At 43.3% G+C, this 20,097-nt stretch overlaps 1 protein-coding gene across 1 annotated transcript in view; it reads left to right on the forward strand.

Moving 5' to 3' along the window:
- The first annotated feature begins 7,285 nt into the window (after positions 1-7,285).
- Positions 7,286-20,097, forward strand: part of LAMA3 (laminin subunit alpha 3) — a 132,312-nt gene continuing 119,500 nt past the window's right edge. The window contains exons 1-2 of the mRNA XM_082234871.1: positions 7,286-7,799; positions 12,856-13,008. Coding sequence (XP_082090997.1) covers positions 7,524-7,799; positions 12,856-13,008 — 429 coding nt within the window. The 5' untranslated portion in view covers positions 7,286-7,523. The remainder of the gene's footprint in view (positions 7,800-12,855; positions 13,009-20,097) is intronic.

The following is a 20,097-nucleotide window of genomic DNA, read 5'->3' on the forward strand; positions in this document are numbered from 1 at the left end:
GCATTGACTAGCTTTCAATAGTATTCTGCACGAAATAGCATGAATCCCACAATAAATAGCCTGGTTCTTTTATAATATATGACCATCACGCATCCTGTGGCATTGAGTCTTGCACATTAACTGTATATTGCGTTGGAAAGTTCTCATATAAGATTTAAATCGGATGCCACAACTTAAAGTGAGCCGCAGAACTGGAGGTCCCCAAACCAGTACAACAAAGCACACATTCCCATTTTCCTGTTGTTAAGTAACTTGTCAGTTACATCATGGGATTCACTGAATAGGGTGAAAAGGTGCTTGACTCACTTTCCATCATATACATGAGAATCAATGTGGTTTCCTGGAGAGAGGATTGTGGCATGTTGTGTGCTTTGGCTTCCAATTAGTGGCACAACTGTGTGTGCTGTTCGGAACTCGCTTCAGTTCTTAAAACCTTTAGCAGGACTCAAGTTGCTCTTTGTATCGCTGAGTTTCATTCTTAGGGTGTACAAACATTCCTCATATATGTATAGTTACAATAAGGTTAAAAATACTTTCTTCCTCCCCTCCCAGCCCTGAGGATCCCCCCCTCCCGCCCAGCTTTGGTACATTGTGTGCAGGTTATGATTTCATGGCTTGTTTTGCCAACTTTTCAGATTCCTCCCGTCTCCCCTTTTTCCCCTTTTGTGTATTTTATGACTCATTCCATAGTTAACTGTTTACCTGTCCTCAGTTGACTCAATAAAAAAAGCAAAATGAATTTCTACTGTTTTTCTTAGCATTTCCTTCCATGCACATTTACATTACAGGGGAGCTTAATTTGTGAGGGAATTGCACTTTTGCTGTTAAAATCAATCTAAAAATGCTGCATCCAGAAGGTTAAAGGCTTTAGGTTACCAACAAGCTGAAATAAAAAGTTACACTCCAGTAAAGCCTATTTTTAATACACTATCTGTACTGTATGTGTTTTGGGTGTGGAGATGGCAATTTGTTTATTCATGGCATGAGTATAGGAACAGTATGTGTGCTTTTATCTGAAGACTTGGAGAGGCTTTTCCTCATCCTGCCTCTCTTGGGGCTCTGCTGCCCAGAGACAAGAGAGCTGTTGCCGTGGAGATGAAGGTGCCCTTTCCTGGCATGAGACCGGAGACCCTGGTGAGAAGGGGATCTCTCCTGTTGTTCAGGATGGGCTGCTTAAAGTGCCTTGCGTCTATTTTGTTATTCTTCTCTTTTTCCCCACTAGTTTTGTGAGGTCTCCTAATTATGAGCTGTTGAATGAATTGCTGAATGTGGGTGCAGTACTGATATTATTGGTATTGGGTATTATTAACTGATCTACTGGTACGTTTTATGCCCATTTAAACTTTTGATAATGTTCAAATGACCTGTAATTATGGAATTGGTAATGTTAAGTTGTAATGTACTGTTGTTGGCATCCGTCTGTCTCGTGAGGCAATGGAGGAGAGCGCCTTTGTTTAAATTGTCTATCCTTTGAAGAGCTTTGAGCACCATGTATTTGTGGAAAATGTGCTACACAAATAAAGCGACTATGACATTAATATGACTTATAATGACAGCATCTTAAATGAGAATATAGTGGGTGGCTTCTGATGAAGTCGTACTCAGAGTAGACCCTTCAAAATCAATGGACATCAAGTTAGTCTTTAGTCACGTAATGCTAATAGTGGGGTAGGAGAGCTGAAAATAACACCAATAGTTTTCACATCTGCCAACCACTGCATCCCTTTGGTTTCAGATAGTATATGGGTAAAACATAAAGAGTAAAGGGACCCCTGACCATTAGGTCCAGTTGTGACCGACTCTCTCGCTTTATTGGCTGAGGGAGCTGGCGTACAGCTTCCGGGTCATGTGGCCAGCATGCCTAAGCCGCTTCTGGCAAACCAGAGCAGCACATGGAAACACCATTTACCGTACCTTCCCACCGGGGTGGTACCTATTTATCTACTTGCACTTTGACGTGCTTTCGAACTGCTAGGTTGGCAGGAGCAGGGACTGAGCAACGGGAGCTCACCCCATTGTGGGGATTCGAACTGCCGACCTTCTGATTGGCAAGTCCTAGGCTCTGTGGTTTAACCCACAGTGCCAAAAGGTTTGGACACAAATTTTCACAGCCCTGTAGCAGTTATGGTGGCTCATTTACCAGAGCTATTTAGTGTTGACTCTGGAAAGGTATACTCGATTCTGACCCATCTAAGCCTGCTAGAGCACAATATACATGGCATGCTTTTTCAGCTCTCCTACCCCACTATCACTGATTCTGCTTTTCACACACCATTATAGCATGTAGATATTGTGGAAATATTCTGTTCAAAGGTGAATAGAACCATTATAAGGCTGCAATATTGTGGATACCACGTGGAATTATATTGGCAGGGCAGTGTCCAAAATATGCACTCGTAGACCCGATGAGTCCAGTATAAACACTGGGCTTCCATAGCTCATCGGCTGCACAGTGGTGCCTGCAAACCCCTTCTTGGCCCAGCATTGTCTTTAATGGAGGTGTGTTCTCAGGGTCTGGTTATGGCTGGGTGGTGGATGGACTACTTCATCCTGGGGCTGGGCCTTTCGGCCTCTTTGCTCAGAAGACATCCCTATGATGTTTCATGTGCTTGAAGTTGCTGTTCTGAGTGCAATGGCAAAAGTGTGGTACCACTGTAGCCAGTTTTCCTGACCTACATGACAAAGAGAAGGAACGTTGGCAGCGGCAGCAGCACATTAAAAACAGGATGTGAAATACAAAAGATTTAGCATGAATTCCCCCACCCTGCAATATTTGTTTGGCATGACAGAAGCTGACAGCACTGCATCAGTAGCACTTGGAATAGCGAAATGTAGCTGTCGTTCCCTACTTTTTTATTCCCCAGGGCTGCTCTGCCATTAGACAAAGTGAGGAACCAGCCTCAGGCAGCAGATTCTGGAGAGCAATCAGTGGCAGAGATGTGTTAGGGGAGAGTTGTGTTCCCTTGTGCTAAGTTGCTGCCTTAAGGTGTGGTGGAGAATGCTGTCCCACTGCCAGCGTTGAAGTAAGGTTCAGCTGTCAGTCTGGTCAGCTTCAGTATAGGCAAAGTGGGCTGAGATGGGCACTATCTTTTTATTCATCTCAGGCAGCAAAATGTCTTAGGCCAGCCCTGAGAGTCTTTTTTTTATCTACCAATATGTCTTTGCATTAAGCATCTAACCAAGATTTGGCTAGATGTATCCATCTAGTGCAGGTTTAGCAGCTCATCCCTATTTTTACTGCACTCAGAGACCGATCACATCAATTCTAGGGAGAATTGCCTCAGCTGGGGTTTCAGAGTGATGTTTAATTATGCCTTTGTGGAATGACAAGTGTTTTTTATTTATGTTTATATAACACTGGGCTGGGCAAAAGTCCAATAAGACAAGAGAAACAAGAAGTCAGTGTAATTCGCTTAGAGTGCCTAGATCTTATACCAAGGAAAAGAAGCCAAAATACCTAAATTGTTCTTTTCTTATAAGCACACAAATGACTCCTTTGTGTCTCATACAGTGTTGTAAGCATTTCCCTGGATCAAGTTAGTGGGTACAACTCTCCAATGTGTCTTGGATTAGAAACAGAAGTGTTAGAGCTTATCCAGACAATCAGTTGAAAGCTTGCCCTTACCACATGTTAGCTTTTGCCAAATGGCCCAGTGAGCAGCTTGATTTAAAGGCAATAATGTGACATTCAGTCTGCATCCTTGATACCAAGATGGATAGCAAGACTGTGGCCTCCGGCATACATGGAAAAAAACATGCCACCTTTCTGACCTAAGATAAAGGGGGCTAATTTGCCTGAAGGGGAGCATTGCTAAAGGCTCTGTTACTCAAACTCTATCGGATGTGGCTTCCATAGAGGATAAGGGTGTTGCTACCAGGAACCCTGTGAAAGGCAGGAGAAATATTCCTAAGCTGCAATATATGTTGGCATTCCCAATACCTCTATAACCGAGAAAGAGAGAGAAAGAAGGCTGGAAATTTTAACAGCAATTAGCTGGGAGAACTGGGAAACCAAAATCATAATTTGAATAAAAATAACCACAAATGTTTCTAAAGTTCATCATTTTGTTATCTCATTGATCAATCAATGAATCACCTTCTGGGTCCAAAGTTGGATCACTGAGCTTTGAACACCAGAAGATGCATAACTGGCAAGTGTAAACATTGTATGAAGTAAACGTGCTGTGTCCTGTCGTTCATGTGTTTGAACAGGTTTTGAGCTCTTTATGGTAAGTGCACAAGCTACCCATGGGCTTATGATATGCTTGCCTTGGAATATGTACCAAAACAACAACTCAGGCATAAATTCTATACATACCCATCTGCAGTAAGCTCCACTGAACACAATGAGACTCATTCTGAGTAAACATATATAGGATTGTACTGTCAGTGTTTTCTAAAAATAAATGTATATGAATTTCCCCCTTGACATATTGTTTTATTCCTGGAGAAGTCTTACACTCCAAATGCAATGTGATTAAGCTAAAAAAACCCACAATTTTCTAATTGAATAATTAAGTAGAACTGGTGGACTTTCTTGATCCAGCTCGTGACTGGGTTTAAAACTCGCCAGCATGCAGTCCACACTGTTGTTTCTGAAGAATAAAGGCAAGATCAGCATGCCGGTTAGTTGTGCTCATCAAATTTCTCCAAGAAGATGTTGGCAGTAAGTTATAAGGTAATCCTGCCACTTTACTTATGCTGCTTTAACCTTGACAAAGTGCTGAAGTAGCCTCTGGCAGCCTATGTGCAGAGGAAGTGTCTCCATTTACAGTTGCTGAAAGGTGATTTTGACACTCTGCAGAAAAAAAATTTAGTGTAATGTGTAAGTCAACATTTTTCAAGAGTCTATAAGGAAGTATATGTTTGAGTCAACATGTTTCAACTCTGAAAAATTAAGGCCCAATTACACATTACATAGAAAAGTATGTAAAACCATGGGCATAGCCAAGGGGGGCAGGGGGTGTCCTCCCCAAATCAATAAAAATCAATATAAATGCATAGCAAACTGAGATTCTGCCCCCCTAACAAAAGGCCTGCTTCCCCCTAACAAAAGGCCTGCCCCCCCCAACAAAAATCCTGGCTACGGCCATGAACCAAACCTACCCATTGATTCTCTTCCTCATTCCCCCGCTCCAAAAAGGAAACTTCAGGAGAGGGCAATCTGTAGTGGAGGAGGATGGGGAAAGGGTGAAGCAGCTCTTTTCCATCATACTGCTTCTCTGCTCTAAATTGATCACTCCCAAAACTGGCTTTCCCCCCCAAAACAACAGCAAAAGGCATTAAAATGTGGCTACATGTGTAACACATCAGACCTTAATAAGTGTGTAACATGCAAGCCTTATTAACTGATAATTATCACCAATATATCAAAAAAAGCTGCCATTTCTATTGTTATACTATACAGGAAGCAATACAAAAGGCATTGTGGATGTAGCAATAGAGGTGTGTGTGTGTGTGCGCGCGCGCGTGTGTGCAGCATTCTCCATCCTTGATTCCCCAGCTCAGATGATGTTGGACATTGTCTAAGATGTTTGGGGATGATGAGGAGAGGAGAGAGGGAAATATATTATTACATTCCCTAAGTCAGGGGTGTCAAACGCAAATTCATCGGGGGCCGCATCAGCAGTTTGGTCACCCTCAAAGGGCCGGTTGTATCTATAGGACTCAATATGCGCTCAATATAAAAACAAGTGGAGGTTTCCTGAATGCATGTAAAGTGGAGGTTTCCTGTGTAGAACGGCCGGCGCTGCTAGAGGGCAGACGTTCTCTGGCTTGTAGGCTGCCGCGCATGCGCTGAAGAGGCGGCTTTCTTGTGTAAAAAAAAAAAAAAGCGAGAATAAAAGGTGAAGGCTGGCGGCCGGCGGCGGCTACACGGGCCACATGACGAGGGCTGGCGGGCCGGATTCGGCCCGCGGGCCTTGTGTTTGACACCTGTGCCCTAAGTGGTTATGAATTACAAATATTATTTGTGTAGCTAAAGCTATTAAAAAAGATAACCCTGAGTAGTTTATCTTAAGTTCAGTGCATGGGGGTTGCGTTGTAGAGACAGACTTAGCTTTTTAGTAATTTCTTCATTCCTATCACAAACCCTGTCACCAGTCTGATTCACACATACATATTAACCACTTAAATCTTATGGACTGCAGCATCAGCTGATGACTTTCAGATAAAAGTGTCTGTCAATTTTGGTTCTCTCCATTTCTCATTTTTCCAGTATTAAAGACAGTTCTACATATTTCTGCAGCAATTTGCAAATATATATATATATATTTTAAAATCTTCATGGAAATTCTTCAGAATTTTAGTGCAAATATCTCCTAATAAATACATTACATACACATTTTGACAAACAATTTCCCCTAATAAAAGGCACCCCTGTATGTTATCTTCATTAATATATTGTTATGCACACTTCCCCTAATATATGCTTTTCTTTCAAAACAAACAAACCCACCATTGATTGGTTGGAGAGCTGCACTGCACAATTAATATTAGCGCAACTTTTGAAGGACTGCTGTGTTTCAGTTCTCACATTGTTCCAGAAAGTGCAGATCTGTTTCCTTAAATACAAACTGGGTTGGATTTCTCCCCGTCCCTACTTGCAAATGTGAATGGGCCATCAGATCACCTCCAGCACCTCATAAAACATTGCCATGCTTCTCAATGTTACACTTCAGATATTCAGTTGCCAATCATTAAGTCTAATTTATTTATTCATTTCCTTAACTTTCTGCATTTAGCAGAGATGGTTCTTCCATTCCACTTTCCCCCCCACAACCAACCTGTGGGGGGGGCTATGCTGAGAGATAGAGACTGGTTGGTTCAACCTGAGCTAGAGTTGTAGAAACGAACGCCACGGAGGCAAGTTGAGTCTGCGCCTAGGCTCCTTCGCCTCAGCACAATAAAACATTTGAGTGGGTCTGCCCCCCAAAGTTGATGGGCATTGCCATAGAAATGGTGCGCGTGTATCGCATCATGGGATCAATTATGCAGGCGGGGCTTACCTGCCTCACCCCCACCCCCAAATATTTCATTCAAGTTGGCACCCCTGATCGCAGCCACGGGAGAAATGCCATGGAGGGCTAGTCTCTCTCTGCGTAACGATGGGGACCAGACGTGCCAACCTCCCTACACGTGGCCGTTGTTATGACTGCTGGCTGTTTCCCAGGCTGGGCTGAAGGAGAGGTCTCTCAGTGGATCGCTTGCCCCCCCCGCCCCTTTGCCTCCCCGGACTCCGTCTCCGCAATGTAGGCTGCGGCGGCGTCTCGGCCTGGATCCTGCGAGGCTGGCGGCCGAGCGGCAGGGGGTGTCTTCGCTGCCTCCGCCTCCTCCTCCGCCTCGCCGCTCCTTTCCCTTTTCTGCGCCCTTCGGGCCAATCGGCGCAAAACAAAGGCGCGCAGGAGGAGCGGAGGGAGGCCCATCTCCGCCTGCCCTTCCCTCCCGGGTCAGTGGCTCCGCGCGCCGTAAACAAACGCAGCCCCGGGGTCGCCTCGTGCGCGCTGGAAGGGAGCCCAGGCACGATGGCCAAGAGCCGGGCTGCCAGCCCAGCGATGGCCGGGCTCCTCTTGGCGCTCTGGTCCCGCTGCTGCTCCGCGGATCCTCGGGTGGATGGTTCTCCGGACGAGTCCCAAGCGCCGGGGCTCAGCCTCCATCCGCACTACTTCAACCTGGCGGAGATCGCCAAGATTTCGGCGACCGACACCTGCGGCCAGGACGAGAGCGGGAGGCCTCGCCGAGAGCTCTTCTGCAAGCTGGTGGGGGGCCCCGCCGCTTTCCCCGTGGGGAAAAACATCCAGGTAACTCCGGGTGGCGCGGGTGTGGGTTAAGTTGGGGATCAACTGAGGGATCAGTGGCATGGATCCTCCAGTCCAGATCATTAAATGCGGACAAATTAACTCATTCTGTACCTGTGCAGCCACTCTGGTCTCCTAACATGATGTACCCCTTAATTTAGACTGAACAGTATAGCATCAGGATAGTTAATGAATTGGCAGAAGGTTCATCTCTTCCGCGGGCGCCTCTCCTTCCGCCAGTACTTTACGCGCAAGCTGCATATTTTAAATCAATAGTTGCCAGCTTTGTTTTACCGGCATCGTTAACCGCTTGACACCTGTACACGACAGAAATTTAATAGGTGCAGCTTTCCCATCGGATCTCTGTGCAGCAGAAAGATGCACCAGTTGAATTCCTGTGTTTCTTTGATAGATTAAAGGCACAGGAACTGTGTAGGGGGAACAAATATTCGGGGAGGGAGTACTCTCCCCTATGTATAGATAACCTGGATCGGATATCCCTGCCTTCACTGCCGTCTTCTCATGATCCAGGTGCTGACACTTTGGAAATGTTTGGGTGTTTCCATAAGTTCAGTACATAATTATGAGGGCCAAAGTAACTATTATTCTTTGGATCTCACTCACCCACAGTCTGTCAAGTAGAGTACAAGGGTAGGCTCTTGTGCATGTGCTGAAGGTAACTGGTTAGGAATACAGAACGAGGTTATAGTGGTAGTTGACTCATCCATTGCAGCTTAGAGATGCTGCTTCACCACTTAAAAATGGGGGAAACTGCTGTACTGGCAGGAAAGTGTCCTTCAGGATTTGTGAAGGAAGTGCTGAATAAAAGGTCCTCTTAACAACTGGTGGCCTTCCTTCCATAGAAAGAGACGGCATATGCCAATTCTGTAGGACATTCCCAGGGACCTCTGCAATATATACAAGCTGCCCTTCCACTTTCTCTGTGCCTGTCCTAAGACGATACAAGGAGAGCTCTGCTGGATCAAGCCAAATACACATCTTGTCCAGAGCTGACCACATAACTTACAAAAATAGGACTGATCTCCTACACTTTATACCTGTCAATGTTGGAGGAAGCCCTCTTTGTAGATCTCTGTTACTCTCCTCATTGACCTGCCTTCCATCTGGTATTGTTGTGTCAGTATTATGATATGCTAATCTGTTGGCAAGGCAAGGATAAGACCTATTCTATTCATGTCCTGCTTGGGTGGGGCGGCTTCCCATAGGCATCTGGTTGGCCACTGTGTGAGAACAGAATTCTGAACTAGATTGGGTTGAAGAAAATGCCCCCCCACCCCCTGCTTCGACAGTAGCTTCTAGGATCTTGTCTGTCTGAAGATAAGAACAGTAAATTCTAACCAAAAAATGATCTATTACAGTGTGCACCATTAGTTCAGCATGTACCTTACAATGGCATATGTGAAGAAATGTGCCACATGATCGCCAAGCCAAATCCCTATTTGTCATGTCTGTATTTGATTCCTATCTATTTTTAACTGATTCTAAATGCTCACCACAATCAGTCTAGATTTGCATATTTTAAATCAATTAACATACAGTATATGCAGAACAGCTTTACTGTGCAATCATAACTATCTCTACCCAGAAGCAAGTCCTTTTGAATCCAGTGTGTCTTAATCCCAGGTAGGAAGAGCTAGGATTGTAGACTAAGCCTTCTTTATTTTGTGAGCGAGATAACAACCCCTCTTAGAGCTAACCTGCACCACAAATTTTATATGACTACAGGAAATTAGAGGCTGAGGAGTCTTCTGAGGGGCAAATTTGAATGCTGCAGACTACCTGATTTTAACATTAAGAGGTTTTAGAAGCAATTACAGTCATTTAGGCAGAAGCAAATCCTAACAGGTGAATTAAGCCAAAGGTACTGTTTCTGTGGTATTGTTTCCTTTCACCCATTTATGAAGTTAAAACCCTGTGGTTTAGTTGTGAATTGATATAATTCTACAGTTAGGTATGACAGCAATAGTGAACAAGAGAATTCCTCTTACTTTAACATTTGTTGCAGAGATTCTGGGTGAGAGGTCACCTGCGATTTGTGCTTGATCCAAGCTCCCGGAAGGATTACTGATAGATGTGCCCTGGCACAAGAGTACATGTTGTGTGCTGCTTACAGAATTTGTAGAAATGTGCATTCAGCAGCTTCCCTCTCCTGTTTCTAACAAAGCCTCATTGAGACACATAGCAGAAATATTTCTGTAGTCTACCAGTCATCTTTTTGGTTCAAGAGGGGTTCCAAATTCTTTCAAAAGGCTGGGGAAAGCAGACCTGGAAAATGTGATAACAGCACAGTGCATATGCGATCACACTGCCCCAACCCTCGAATTCAAAGTTAAGGAAGAGAGTTTTTATGGACACCATATTTCAAATACCTATGAAATGGGAGAAGGCTTAAACAAACATGCTCACATCTATTCATGTCCGCAGTATAAAAGAATGGAGAGAGTGAATGAATTATAGATGTAAGATAGAGAACTTTAGCAACAGGAAATATCAGTTAACTGGAAATTCTGTACTTGCTCCACTGTGCCCTGCTCTGTGTCAGAAGTATGAATGGGGCTTGACCTTGTACTTTGGTGTGGGTGTGTGCCCAGAAAAGAAGCTCTCCTGCAAACAACAACAACAACAGCAACACAAGGGTAGCAGCATAAGGGGGTGGGGTGGGACAACAACCAACCAACCAACTACAAAACTCACAATTGGCCAATACCTATTTTTAGATCAACCAAAAGGTCACAAAGTGTGGCAAACTTTTTGAGTTCTGTGTAACTTCAAGCAAGATATTATACAAAGCAGGAAGTGAGGGAGACAAGGACACTTAACATTCAAAGGATGTAATTGCTCTGGCAGATCCACAGCCCTCAGGTAACTTGGAGAGAATTCTGGGAGAAGTTTCAGAATTTCCAAGTTGCTTCCAAAGTTTTATTATTTATTCCTTCCCTAATGAAATAAGACAGGCACTGACTTGGGTGAGTACCTGCTGAAGACTTGTTGGCTGCTGACATTTTTAGCTTGGTATCTATATTGCCTCACAGTGGAGGTCATTTTATTGTGGTTTTAAATATTTCAAATGTGTGATTGCTTTATATTATGTTTACATCTGGTATCGCCCAGATGAAGAATGGTATATGAGTATTTAAAATCAAGTACTGTACATGTACAAAGGTCACATTCAGAAATCCTACAAGGCAGCTGATTTGTTTCCCAACATCACATTCCCAGCTCTTCATCACTGAGATGCATTCAGGCTGCAAACATCTCTAAATCCTCTTTATGTTTCTGCCTCTTCAAAAATGCAAATAGGTCTTTCTATGCATGTGCACTGCCCTCCCCCTTTCCTCCATTTAATGGTACATGTATATGACTCTCTCCAAGCTTTTTGGGCTATCTCATTGAAACATGAGTTATTCCCAAATATACCCTAACCCTTCACTCCCATTGCGAAAACCATCTTGTAAAACCAGCAATCTACCTGACAGGAGGAAGGGCAACCCAGTATCCTGTAACCTCAGAGCTATATTCAGTTCTTTCTCTACCACCAACCTACACACAATTAACTTCACTCAAAGGGGAGAGCGATGATAAGCCCTCTCCCTTTTCCACTCGTCCCCTTTCCTGCAGCATCTCCTCTCCTATTTTGAGGAGTGAAACATCTGCAGTGGCGAGTATGTTGTACTTGTTTAGACTCCTCACATTATTTAGAACCCTGGAAAGATGTGGTTTCTAAATAGGCCAGGGAGTCTATCCAAGTGCAGCAGACTCTCTTCAGCAGAAACTCAGCTCCCAACAGGTATATCCAATAAGATAAAGTAGAGGGACAACCCAGGTGTCATTATGGTTTTGACCCTAGATGGGCAACATAGTTATAAGTGTTGTGCTTAGAGCTGGACTGGAATTTCCAAGAACACTATGTTTGAGAAGATCATTTCCTACATGTTCCGTTTATGCCCTGTATAGACTACTCCTGTAGAAGGTACATATGCAGCCATACTTCCAATTTTCCATAGGCTGCATTACTTTTTGTACTGAGAATAATTTTATATACACAGTCATGGAAACTCTAGAAGATGTGCGTTTTGAGGTGACTAGTATATGCAGAGCTGCTTTGATGAATCATGGCCCAGATCCAGGCAATACTCCCAATCTCCTGGAACTGAGACGTTGTACCAGGCAGGCTGCATTGTGGAATGCCTTTCTGCAGATACTGTCAGTGTAAAGCAAAAGGAAAGGTTTGCCCGACAACTTATTTTCCTTTAGCTTCCATCTGCCATCTTCGTTGGCAGCTCTTGTGGAATGTACTTTAAATAACTGAGATGCTTGCTGCTCCAGAAGAATTCACTGACGTACATTTAGAAACATTATTAAACTTGTCCTCAGAACTCCAAGTGACCTAGTTAAGTTGAAATGACTCTCTTGTGGCCTAATCTTCAGTAACCTGGCAAAAAAAGCCTGTCCAGTTTTACCATCAGCAGAGGGGGGAAGGATGGAGAACCTCCATCCCCAATCCAATTTGATTACTTTGTTTTCTTACCACCCTTTAAATACTTCCACTTGCCACTTCTCTTCTCCCAGAGGGGAGGCCATTGCTGTGTGCCAAACCATTGCAGCCTAATGTTTTCATGTTGTCGTCCTGTATTTTTTCAGACTTGATGATCCTCCCTAATAAAATTATCCACCTGGTGCAGAAAAACTTTTCAGGCAACTGTCCTTTTATTGAAAAGCTTCCTTCTTGCCTTGCTTCTTGTTTGGTGTGCCTTGAAGTTTAGTGAATTGCCCTTTAATTAGTGCACTACTATTCCTTGTGCCTGGAAGTAATGTGCGTAAAAATTGGTGGATTTGGGCCATGGGCAAGGGTGTGGTTAGATAATATAACACTTTATCAGGTGCCATCTAGAGCCATCGTTTTAATTCTGCTTTTAGCTGATTGTTGAAAAGCACTACCTTGGCTAGATCTTCCAACTTCCTAGATCTTTAACTATTAGCGGTCAAGTTCAAACGGTCGCATTGATCATTACATTATTTTTTTTCTCTTCTCTTTCAGGGCCAGTTTTGTGACTATTGCGATGCTGCTGATCCCAACAAAGCTCACCCAGCAACCAATGCTATAGACGGGACAGAGCGCTGGTGGCAAAGTCCTTCTCTCTCCTTAGGTTTAAAGTATGATGTGGTCAACATTACTTTAGATCTAGGACAGGCAAGTACAGGTGTTGCTTTCCATGTTGTTGACTTTGACATTTTCCCTTGTCTGCTGTCTATTCATGGCCCAAAGTATGATGGGAGCTGTTTAGCATTCAAAGAGCTAACCGCCAGTCTCTTTTTGCTCCCACCTCCCAGGATAAAAACCATTTTTATGTAATGAGATGTGCATGCCTTTAAGATTCCAGATTGAGTAACTCTTAATTATTTCTGGATGCTGAGCTCAACAAGAATTCCATCAACAACTTTCCCCTACTATTGGCCATTGGAGATTCTACTCTATAATCAAGGAGCTCTGGGTCACAGTGTCTGACCTCAGTTATCAGCCCTTAATATGAGGTTATCAATTAGTGATGTCCATGACATTAATAAAACTGTTATGCTAGTTAAACATATTCAAAATAGCACTTGTATTGAGATTATGAATCAGGTGACTAATCCCTTTAAAGGGGGGCTGCTAGTTGACTAAAAACCTTTAACCATAGATACTACATCCTCTCTATTTACTAAATTATGTTTTAGGCCAAGTAAATCATAGAATTGTAGTCCAGTCCCCTGCAATGCAGGAAATCCTGCTCACAACCACCAACCTTATGCTTAAGAGCCAGACCCACTGACCCACTGTGCCTCAGGAGGGCTTTCTGTAATTGTGGTTACTCTGTTCTAAATTACCAATGAAATGGATACAGACAGAAAATTAGTTGCTGCTACTTTGTTGTTCCATCAGTAGATGATATTGCTTAATAATTCAACTGCTGAAGACTTCACTAGATCAGAATGATTTACTGCGGGGATTTTCTGCAGCTTCAGAAACTCCAGGGTGCATGCAGGCTCCCACTACCCACAAGGCTGCTTTGTTCAACTGAGGTAGTGGCAGCTCTGTGCAGGCATGGAGAAGTAAGACACCTTCCCCTTATGGGAGAAGTAGCATCCCAGCTTGTCCATAGAGTTACCTATCTTTCACCTGAGAGAGAAGACCCTCCTCGCATGCTCCTTCTAGGAAGGTGTAGAGGAACCTCACTGGTTCCCAGTGTAGTATCTTTGTGATATTAGCAGCCGTTAAATAAATTACCGCACTCATTTTTCAGACCTGACTTCATATTAAGGGAATAGGTAAAATTCTGTGGCGTTAAACGGATCCAAAAGCAGAGAGTTGAGAATGACTGTAAGCATATGGGAATGGGCAACAACCAATTCAACTGCTATCAAGAAACATAACTGAGTTCTTGAGCAACTGGTTGTTGATGCACACAGCTCAAGCAGTGCCTTCTTAGCTCCTTCCTTCCTAGACTGTGGAAACAAACCATAGAGTGATTGGCTTAGCTTTAAGTGAGAACCAGAGCTTGTGATTTGTTTTCTCAAACAAACCATGAATAGGAAGGCAAAAACAAACCTTGGCTTCCAATTGTGGTTTCTTTGGAGAGAAAGAAGTGTAGGGTCACACGTAATGCTCAGCTGGCCACATTCTGGTTTATTACCCTACTCTAGGAAGCCAAGCAGGGAATGATTGAACTGTCTGTGTAGCAGCTTACAGCTCTCACACAGTTTAATTTCTCTAACCATGGGTTGTGGCCAGTGTTAGGTGTGATTGAAGCCAGTGAACAGATGTCATGAGCTGGCTGTGGATGACAGTTCTTGGGGTGAAGTGTCTTTCACTATCAATCTGATTTAGGATCAGTATTTTTTGTTGTCTGCTGTACAAGCCCATGAGTCTTTGTAAACAGGCCGAGCAACAACAATTGGTATGCGTAGTAACAAGCGTGCTTAACAATATACTTTGGAAGCTTTGTAAACTAGTGTATTCCCAATACACAGAAATTCTATAGAAATATTGATAGCCAAGGAAGCATTTCCTGTCTTTCAGTGTACTTTCACTATTAGAAAGCAAATACCAAAGATGTTGTTCCACACTGCTTCTCACCCATTAAAAAGAGCTAAAATCTTACACTGATTAGGTAAGTAGGAAGGAAGTCACTGAGAGCGAATAGGAGGAACATGTCATTCAAAAAAGTGTTTGATTTTGTTTGCAGTTGCTTTCCTCTCATTGTGCATATTAAATGACTGATTTATAATGGAGCTAATGAATACCGGCAATGCAAACACAATGTTTTCCCCTTAGCATGGGGGAAGTGAAAAAAGGCAGGCTGGCACAGCTAAGTTCAGTAATCTGGATAGACTCCAAACCCAGCATGAATTCAAACAGCACAGCAGGGGCAGTTTGAGCAGCAGTAGCAACAGCTAAGAAAGAAATTTGGACTTTAATATCTAGTCCTCTATTATTCCTCTTGCTGTTGCTTTGGGACATGGGTAGCCAACGTGGTGCTCTCTAGATGTTGTTGGACTGCAAATCCCATCACCCCTGACCAGTGCTTTTTTTCTAGACAAAAAAGATGCCGGAGTGCACCTCCCTCAGAAGATCCACCCCAGAGCCCTAGGAGGAACTCTTTGGGCTTGGGGGGGGGTGTCTCCTCATGTGCCAGAGTCTTGTTGAGGCTGCTCAGCTGAGGCCAGGGGAGCCTTCCACACCTCAGCTGAGCACCTTAAGGAGACCCACCTCATCTGGCTTGAATGAGCTGGAGCAGCTGAGAGGAAGAGGCTTCTGTGCCTCAGCTGGACACCTTAATTGTCGGAATTGGGGGGGGGGGCTGAAAGGCCAGCTGGCTCGGCCCCACCTGGAGCGTCTCCCTTCAGCCTTGGCGCTGCAGAGATCCCTCGACCTCTGCTCCAACGTAATCAGTGACTCAAGCTTGCAGACTTGAGCACACTTTACTCAGCAGTGTAAACTGCGCAACAGAAGAGGCTTGAGGCTGTAGACACATACTAAACTACACATTTATTATACATAAATCAGGACAAAGAAAGCATGTCATCTCTCCTTGCCGTCTTCTCGGAGAGAGACTAAAAACAAAAGCAATACAGAGCAGAAGTTCGGCTCACGCCAGCAAACTGTGCTGGAATGTAAACAGACATGTGATACACAACAATCCCATGTCTGCAACAACAGGTGGAATGGAATCCCAACATTAATGAGCTCCCATCCTCCACTTTTCTGGCTTGTGCTTTCCATCAGCTGTTAGCTAGGAGACTTAAGAGCCTCAGCAAAGCCCCACTGTGCCTCTGGCTTATGAAGAGACCCTCTCTAGACTCATAGAGTACGTCCCCTTAGGGCTTTGAGGAGGGTCTTCTCGCGAGCTGGGGCTTTGTTGAGGCTTGTCAGGTCAGGTCTACTCCTGGCGCCCAGCTGAGAGGTGCTGGAATGGCCTTCTGGCGTGTTCTGGCTGAAAAAAAAAACCTCCCCCCGACCAGTGGCCATACTCACTGGGGCTGATGGAAGTTGGAGTCCAGCAAGATCTAAAGCATGGGTAGGCAAACTACAGCCTGGGGGCCGGATCCGGCCCAATCGCCTTCTAAATCTGGCCTGTGGACGGTCCAGGAATCAGCGTGTTTTTACATGAGTAAAATGTGTCCTTTTATTTAAAATGCATCTCTGGGTTATTTGTAGGGCATAGGAATTCGTTCATTTCTCCCCCCCCCAAAAAAAAAAAATATATAGTCTGGCCCCCCACAAGGTCTAAGGGACAGTGGACCAGCCACCTGCTGAAAAAGTTTGCTGACCCCTGATCTAAAGGCACCACATTGTCTCCTCTGAGGAAAGTGTACATGTTGTTGACTTTGCTGTCCTGTATTTCTCTGAATTTCTATGGTTCATTATTGGATTACTTAGATTAACTATTAAAATATTGCTGTCTATTTATTAGCTGAATTGCCATTATGAAATTGGTATGATTCTGAACCGCATGATTTATTGTTCAGATATTTGTTTTATTGTGTTTATATTGATCATAATTTTGAAAACTGCTTTGGTTGTGTTGTAATTTTTTTGTCAGATGCTTTAGACTTGTGTTCAGAAGGAAAAGCAGAGGTCTTGAACCTCAGACATTGGGACCTAATGTGGACCTCCAGGCTCCTCCGTCTGGTTCTCACAACCCACACCCCAGGCCACACCCCTCCCTCCAGGCCACACCCCCTCCCCAGGCCACACCCCTCAACAGCCCTGTGTTAAACCCTCCTTGAGTGTTTTACTCTGGCTGGAATATGTGTCCCTGAACTCTGAAAATGCTTATTCCTTGCCTGCATAGAGGACAGAGGGTGTGTGTTGAAACTAGACTATTATACAAAGGTAAAATTTGCATTCATTGCCCCACCCACTTATGCCTCTGGCCCCATGTGGTTTTTGGAAGGTTGCCCAGAAGTGACTGTAGCCCTCAGGCTGAAAAAGGTTCCCACCCTTGCCCTAGATAAAAGAACTGGGTACACATACAAGCACATGCACAGATGTATGTACTCATATCCACTCACTCACTCACTCACTCATACAATATGGAAAGGGCAGTGTACCACAGAAAACGTGGAGGAAATAAATACTTCGAAATATTTTAAAGGACCTGAGAAAGAAGTAGGTGAAATTAGCACTAGAGGCCGTTGATTTAAGTTGCAGTTAATTTTTGGAATATGTCCCAATTATCAGAGCAATTAAGTAAAAGAATGTACCGCTAAGGGAGGTTGTGGGATCTGCTTCTGAGAAAAAAAAAATTATAAGCATCTTGGAGTTCCTTCAGATAGAGGCTATTTGTTTTGTGTCTTGTAGGTTAGATTAAATGTCCTGATGCGTCCCTTCCAGATACACAATTCTTGTAACATTGTGTGTTTTAAAAGGTTATAGATTCTTATATCACACACTGATGACAGCTTGAGAATACATTTTAAGAAAACAGTGTCATGTTCATATTGTATGGTGTACCTCCTTTCACTGCCTTCTGGAATGCATGCTTCTTCAGCAAATCATATCCCCAAACTTGCATTTCCCAAGCAGGTGGATACAGTGGTACCTCTGGTTAAGAACTTAATTTGTTCCAGAAGTCTGTTCTTAACCTGAAACTGTTCTTAATCTGAGGTACCACTTTAGCTAATGGGACCTCCCACTGCCGCCGCACGATTTCTGTTCTCATCCTGAAGCAAAGTTCTTAACCCAAGGTACTATTTCTGGGTTAGCAGAGTCTATAATCCCGAAGCATCTGTAACCCGAGGTACCACTGTATTTGCAAGGGAGAAACAGATGGTGGGCTTTGTGTGTTTAACTTCCCATCCTTCCTTATTATCCTCTTTAAATGCCTCCAAAACTATTTTCCCCTTGCTGGTTTTATTTGAGATCTCAGGCCCACTTTGGGGGAAAATGGCTTTAGGAGATAACCTTCAGGGAGAATCAGCTGATTTAGGAAAGGATTAAGCACCCCCCCCCTGTTCTCCAGTCCTCTCCTGCAAATCTCACACACACACACACACACACACACACACACTCTTAGCATTTTGAGGCAAACATGGGATTTGATATGCCATCTTAGCTTCACAATGTTACAGTCCACCCTAAGAACATTGTTCTTAATGAATGAAATTGCTTCAGTGAAGACATTGCAGCTGCTTTTGTGGGTGATTCAGGTCTCTGCTTGTCACCAGATCAAGGAAACGTTTTTTTCCTGACTTAGTTTTCCTTTTCTCAGATCTGTATCTTACGTGAACTGTATGAACCTGGGGCATCTTGAAAATGGCTACCTTACCTCCTTTACTGTCGCAATAGTATAAGCTGTATGTTGCTTATCACAGATCTACGGGTTTTCCCTAAACGTTGAAATATGTGGGGTACATTCAAAAGCTTAGATAGTTTCCTTTCTTGAACACCAGTTCAAAGCCTTCCCATTTGGGAAGCCTCTCCCCCATTTCATGTTAGCCTAGTATTCCATATGGACTAGCCAGGAGCTCACAAGTGGGACATGATCATTTTTAGAATAGTTATTGGCCTCCTATTTTGCTTTTATTTCATTGCAAAGAGAACGTAAGTGCTGCTTAGCAGACAGACATAGACATGCAAATGACTTTTAACTAAAAACCCTTAAGCAAATGGTACAATGCTTCAAAGACCATAATGAATCTGTTGCAAGATCTATTGATAACATGGACTTTAACATTACTCATTGCTTGGCAAACCTCATAGGTTTCCTTTTTACATTAGTTCTGCTTTTATTTCATAGATAATGAGTATTCTTTGTAGTTGTGGTACTTTCCTCACAACCACAACATATGGTTTATCAAACCACATACCAGTATTTGAAATTTTAACTGGTAGTGGTTGGTTGGTTGTGTCCCCCTCATGCGGTGGATCAGTCAGTTTCAAGCAGTGAATGCAAGAAGTATGATATGTGGAGATTTATGAGCAAATGTAGGGTTGGCTTATAACGGGGTTGCCATATGTCCAGAATTTTCTGGGCATATATGGAATATTGCAGTCAGAAGCAGTGTACGGGCAGAAATCAGGAAAAATCAAAAACTTAATTTTTTCTTTGCAATTTTGGCAAAAATGCTCAACAACTGCCAAAAACTTTTATTTTATTTTCAGTTTTAGAAATATGGCAACACTAGCTTATAAGCGGCTAAAAATGGTTAAAAGTAAATGAATCCATTTAGAAAATGTCCCCCACAGCCAGGAATACAGTATACTATAGTTTCCTTTTTTACTTAGCCATGGCTGTGGACCTATGGTTACCAAGCGGTCAGCCACCCACCCAGCTGCTGACCAGAGCCAAATATGTGTCTTTAGCCATATCCTAGGACCTTCTAGATAGCTTGCCTTGAATTTGTGCCACCACCACTTTTTATGCAACTGAAAAACCTTTTAAAAGCATTTAGCTGGATATGGTAAATTGTGGCTGGGCTTGTGTGTATTGATTTCTGCTTGTTTATTTGCATTTCTATTTTTTAAATAAAAAATAAGATTTAATTAAAGCTTTTATCATAATATGATAAGATTAAAGAAAATAGTCTAAATAGAAACAAACACCGAGAGAAAGAAAATAAAACGAGTCCTCTCTGAAAGGTAGCTCTTAACCCTTGTCTCACATAGAAAGCGGTGGACCATCCCAGCTTTCACCTGGGAGCTTTCCTTTATTTCACAGAAATCTTTTAAATAATGAAATGGCCATGTGACGGGGCCCAGAATCTAAAAACTTTAAAGTGGCTTGATAGGTTAAGCATG

The sequence above is a fragment of the Podarcis vaucheri genome (genome assembly GCF_965113315.1).
Source record: "Podarcis vaucheri genome assembly, chromosome: 8".
NCBI classification, from domain to species: domain Eukaryota; kingdom Metazoa; phylum Chordata; class Lepidosauria; order Squamata; family Lacertidae; genus Podarcis; species Podarcis vaucheri.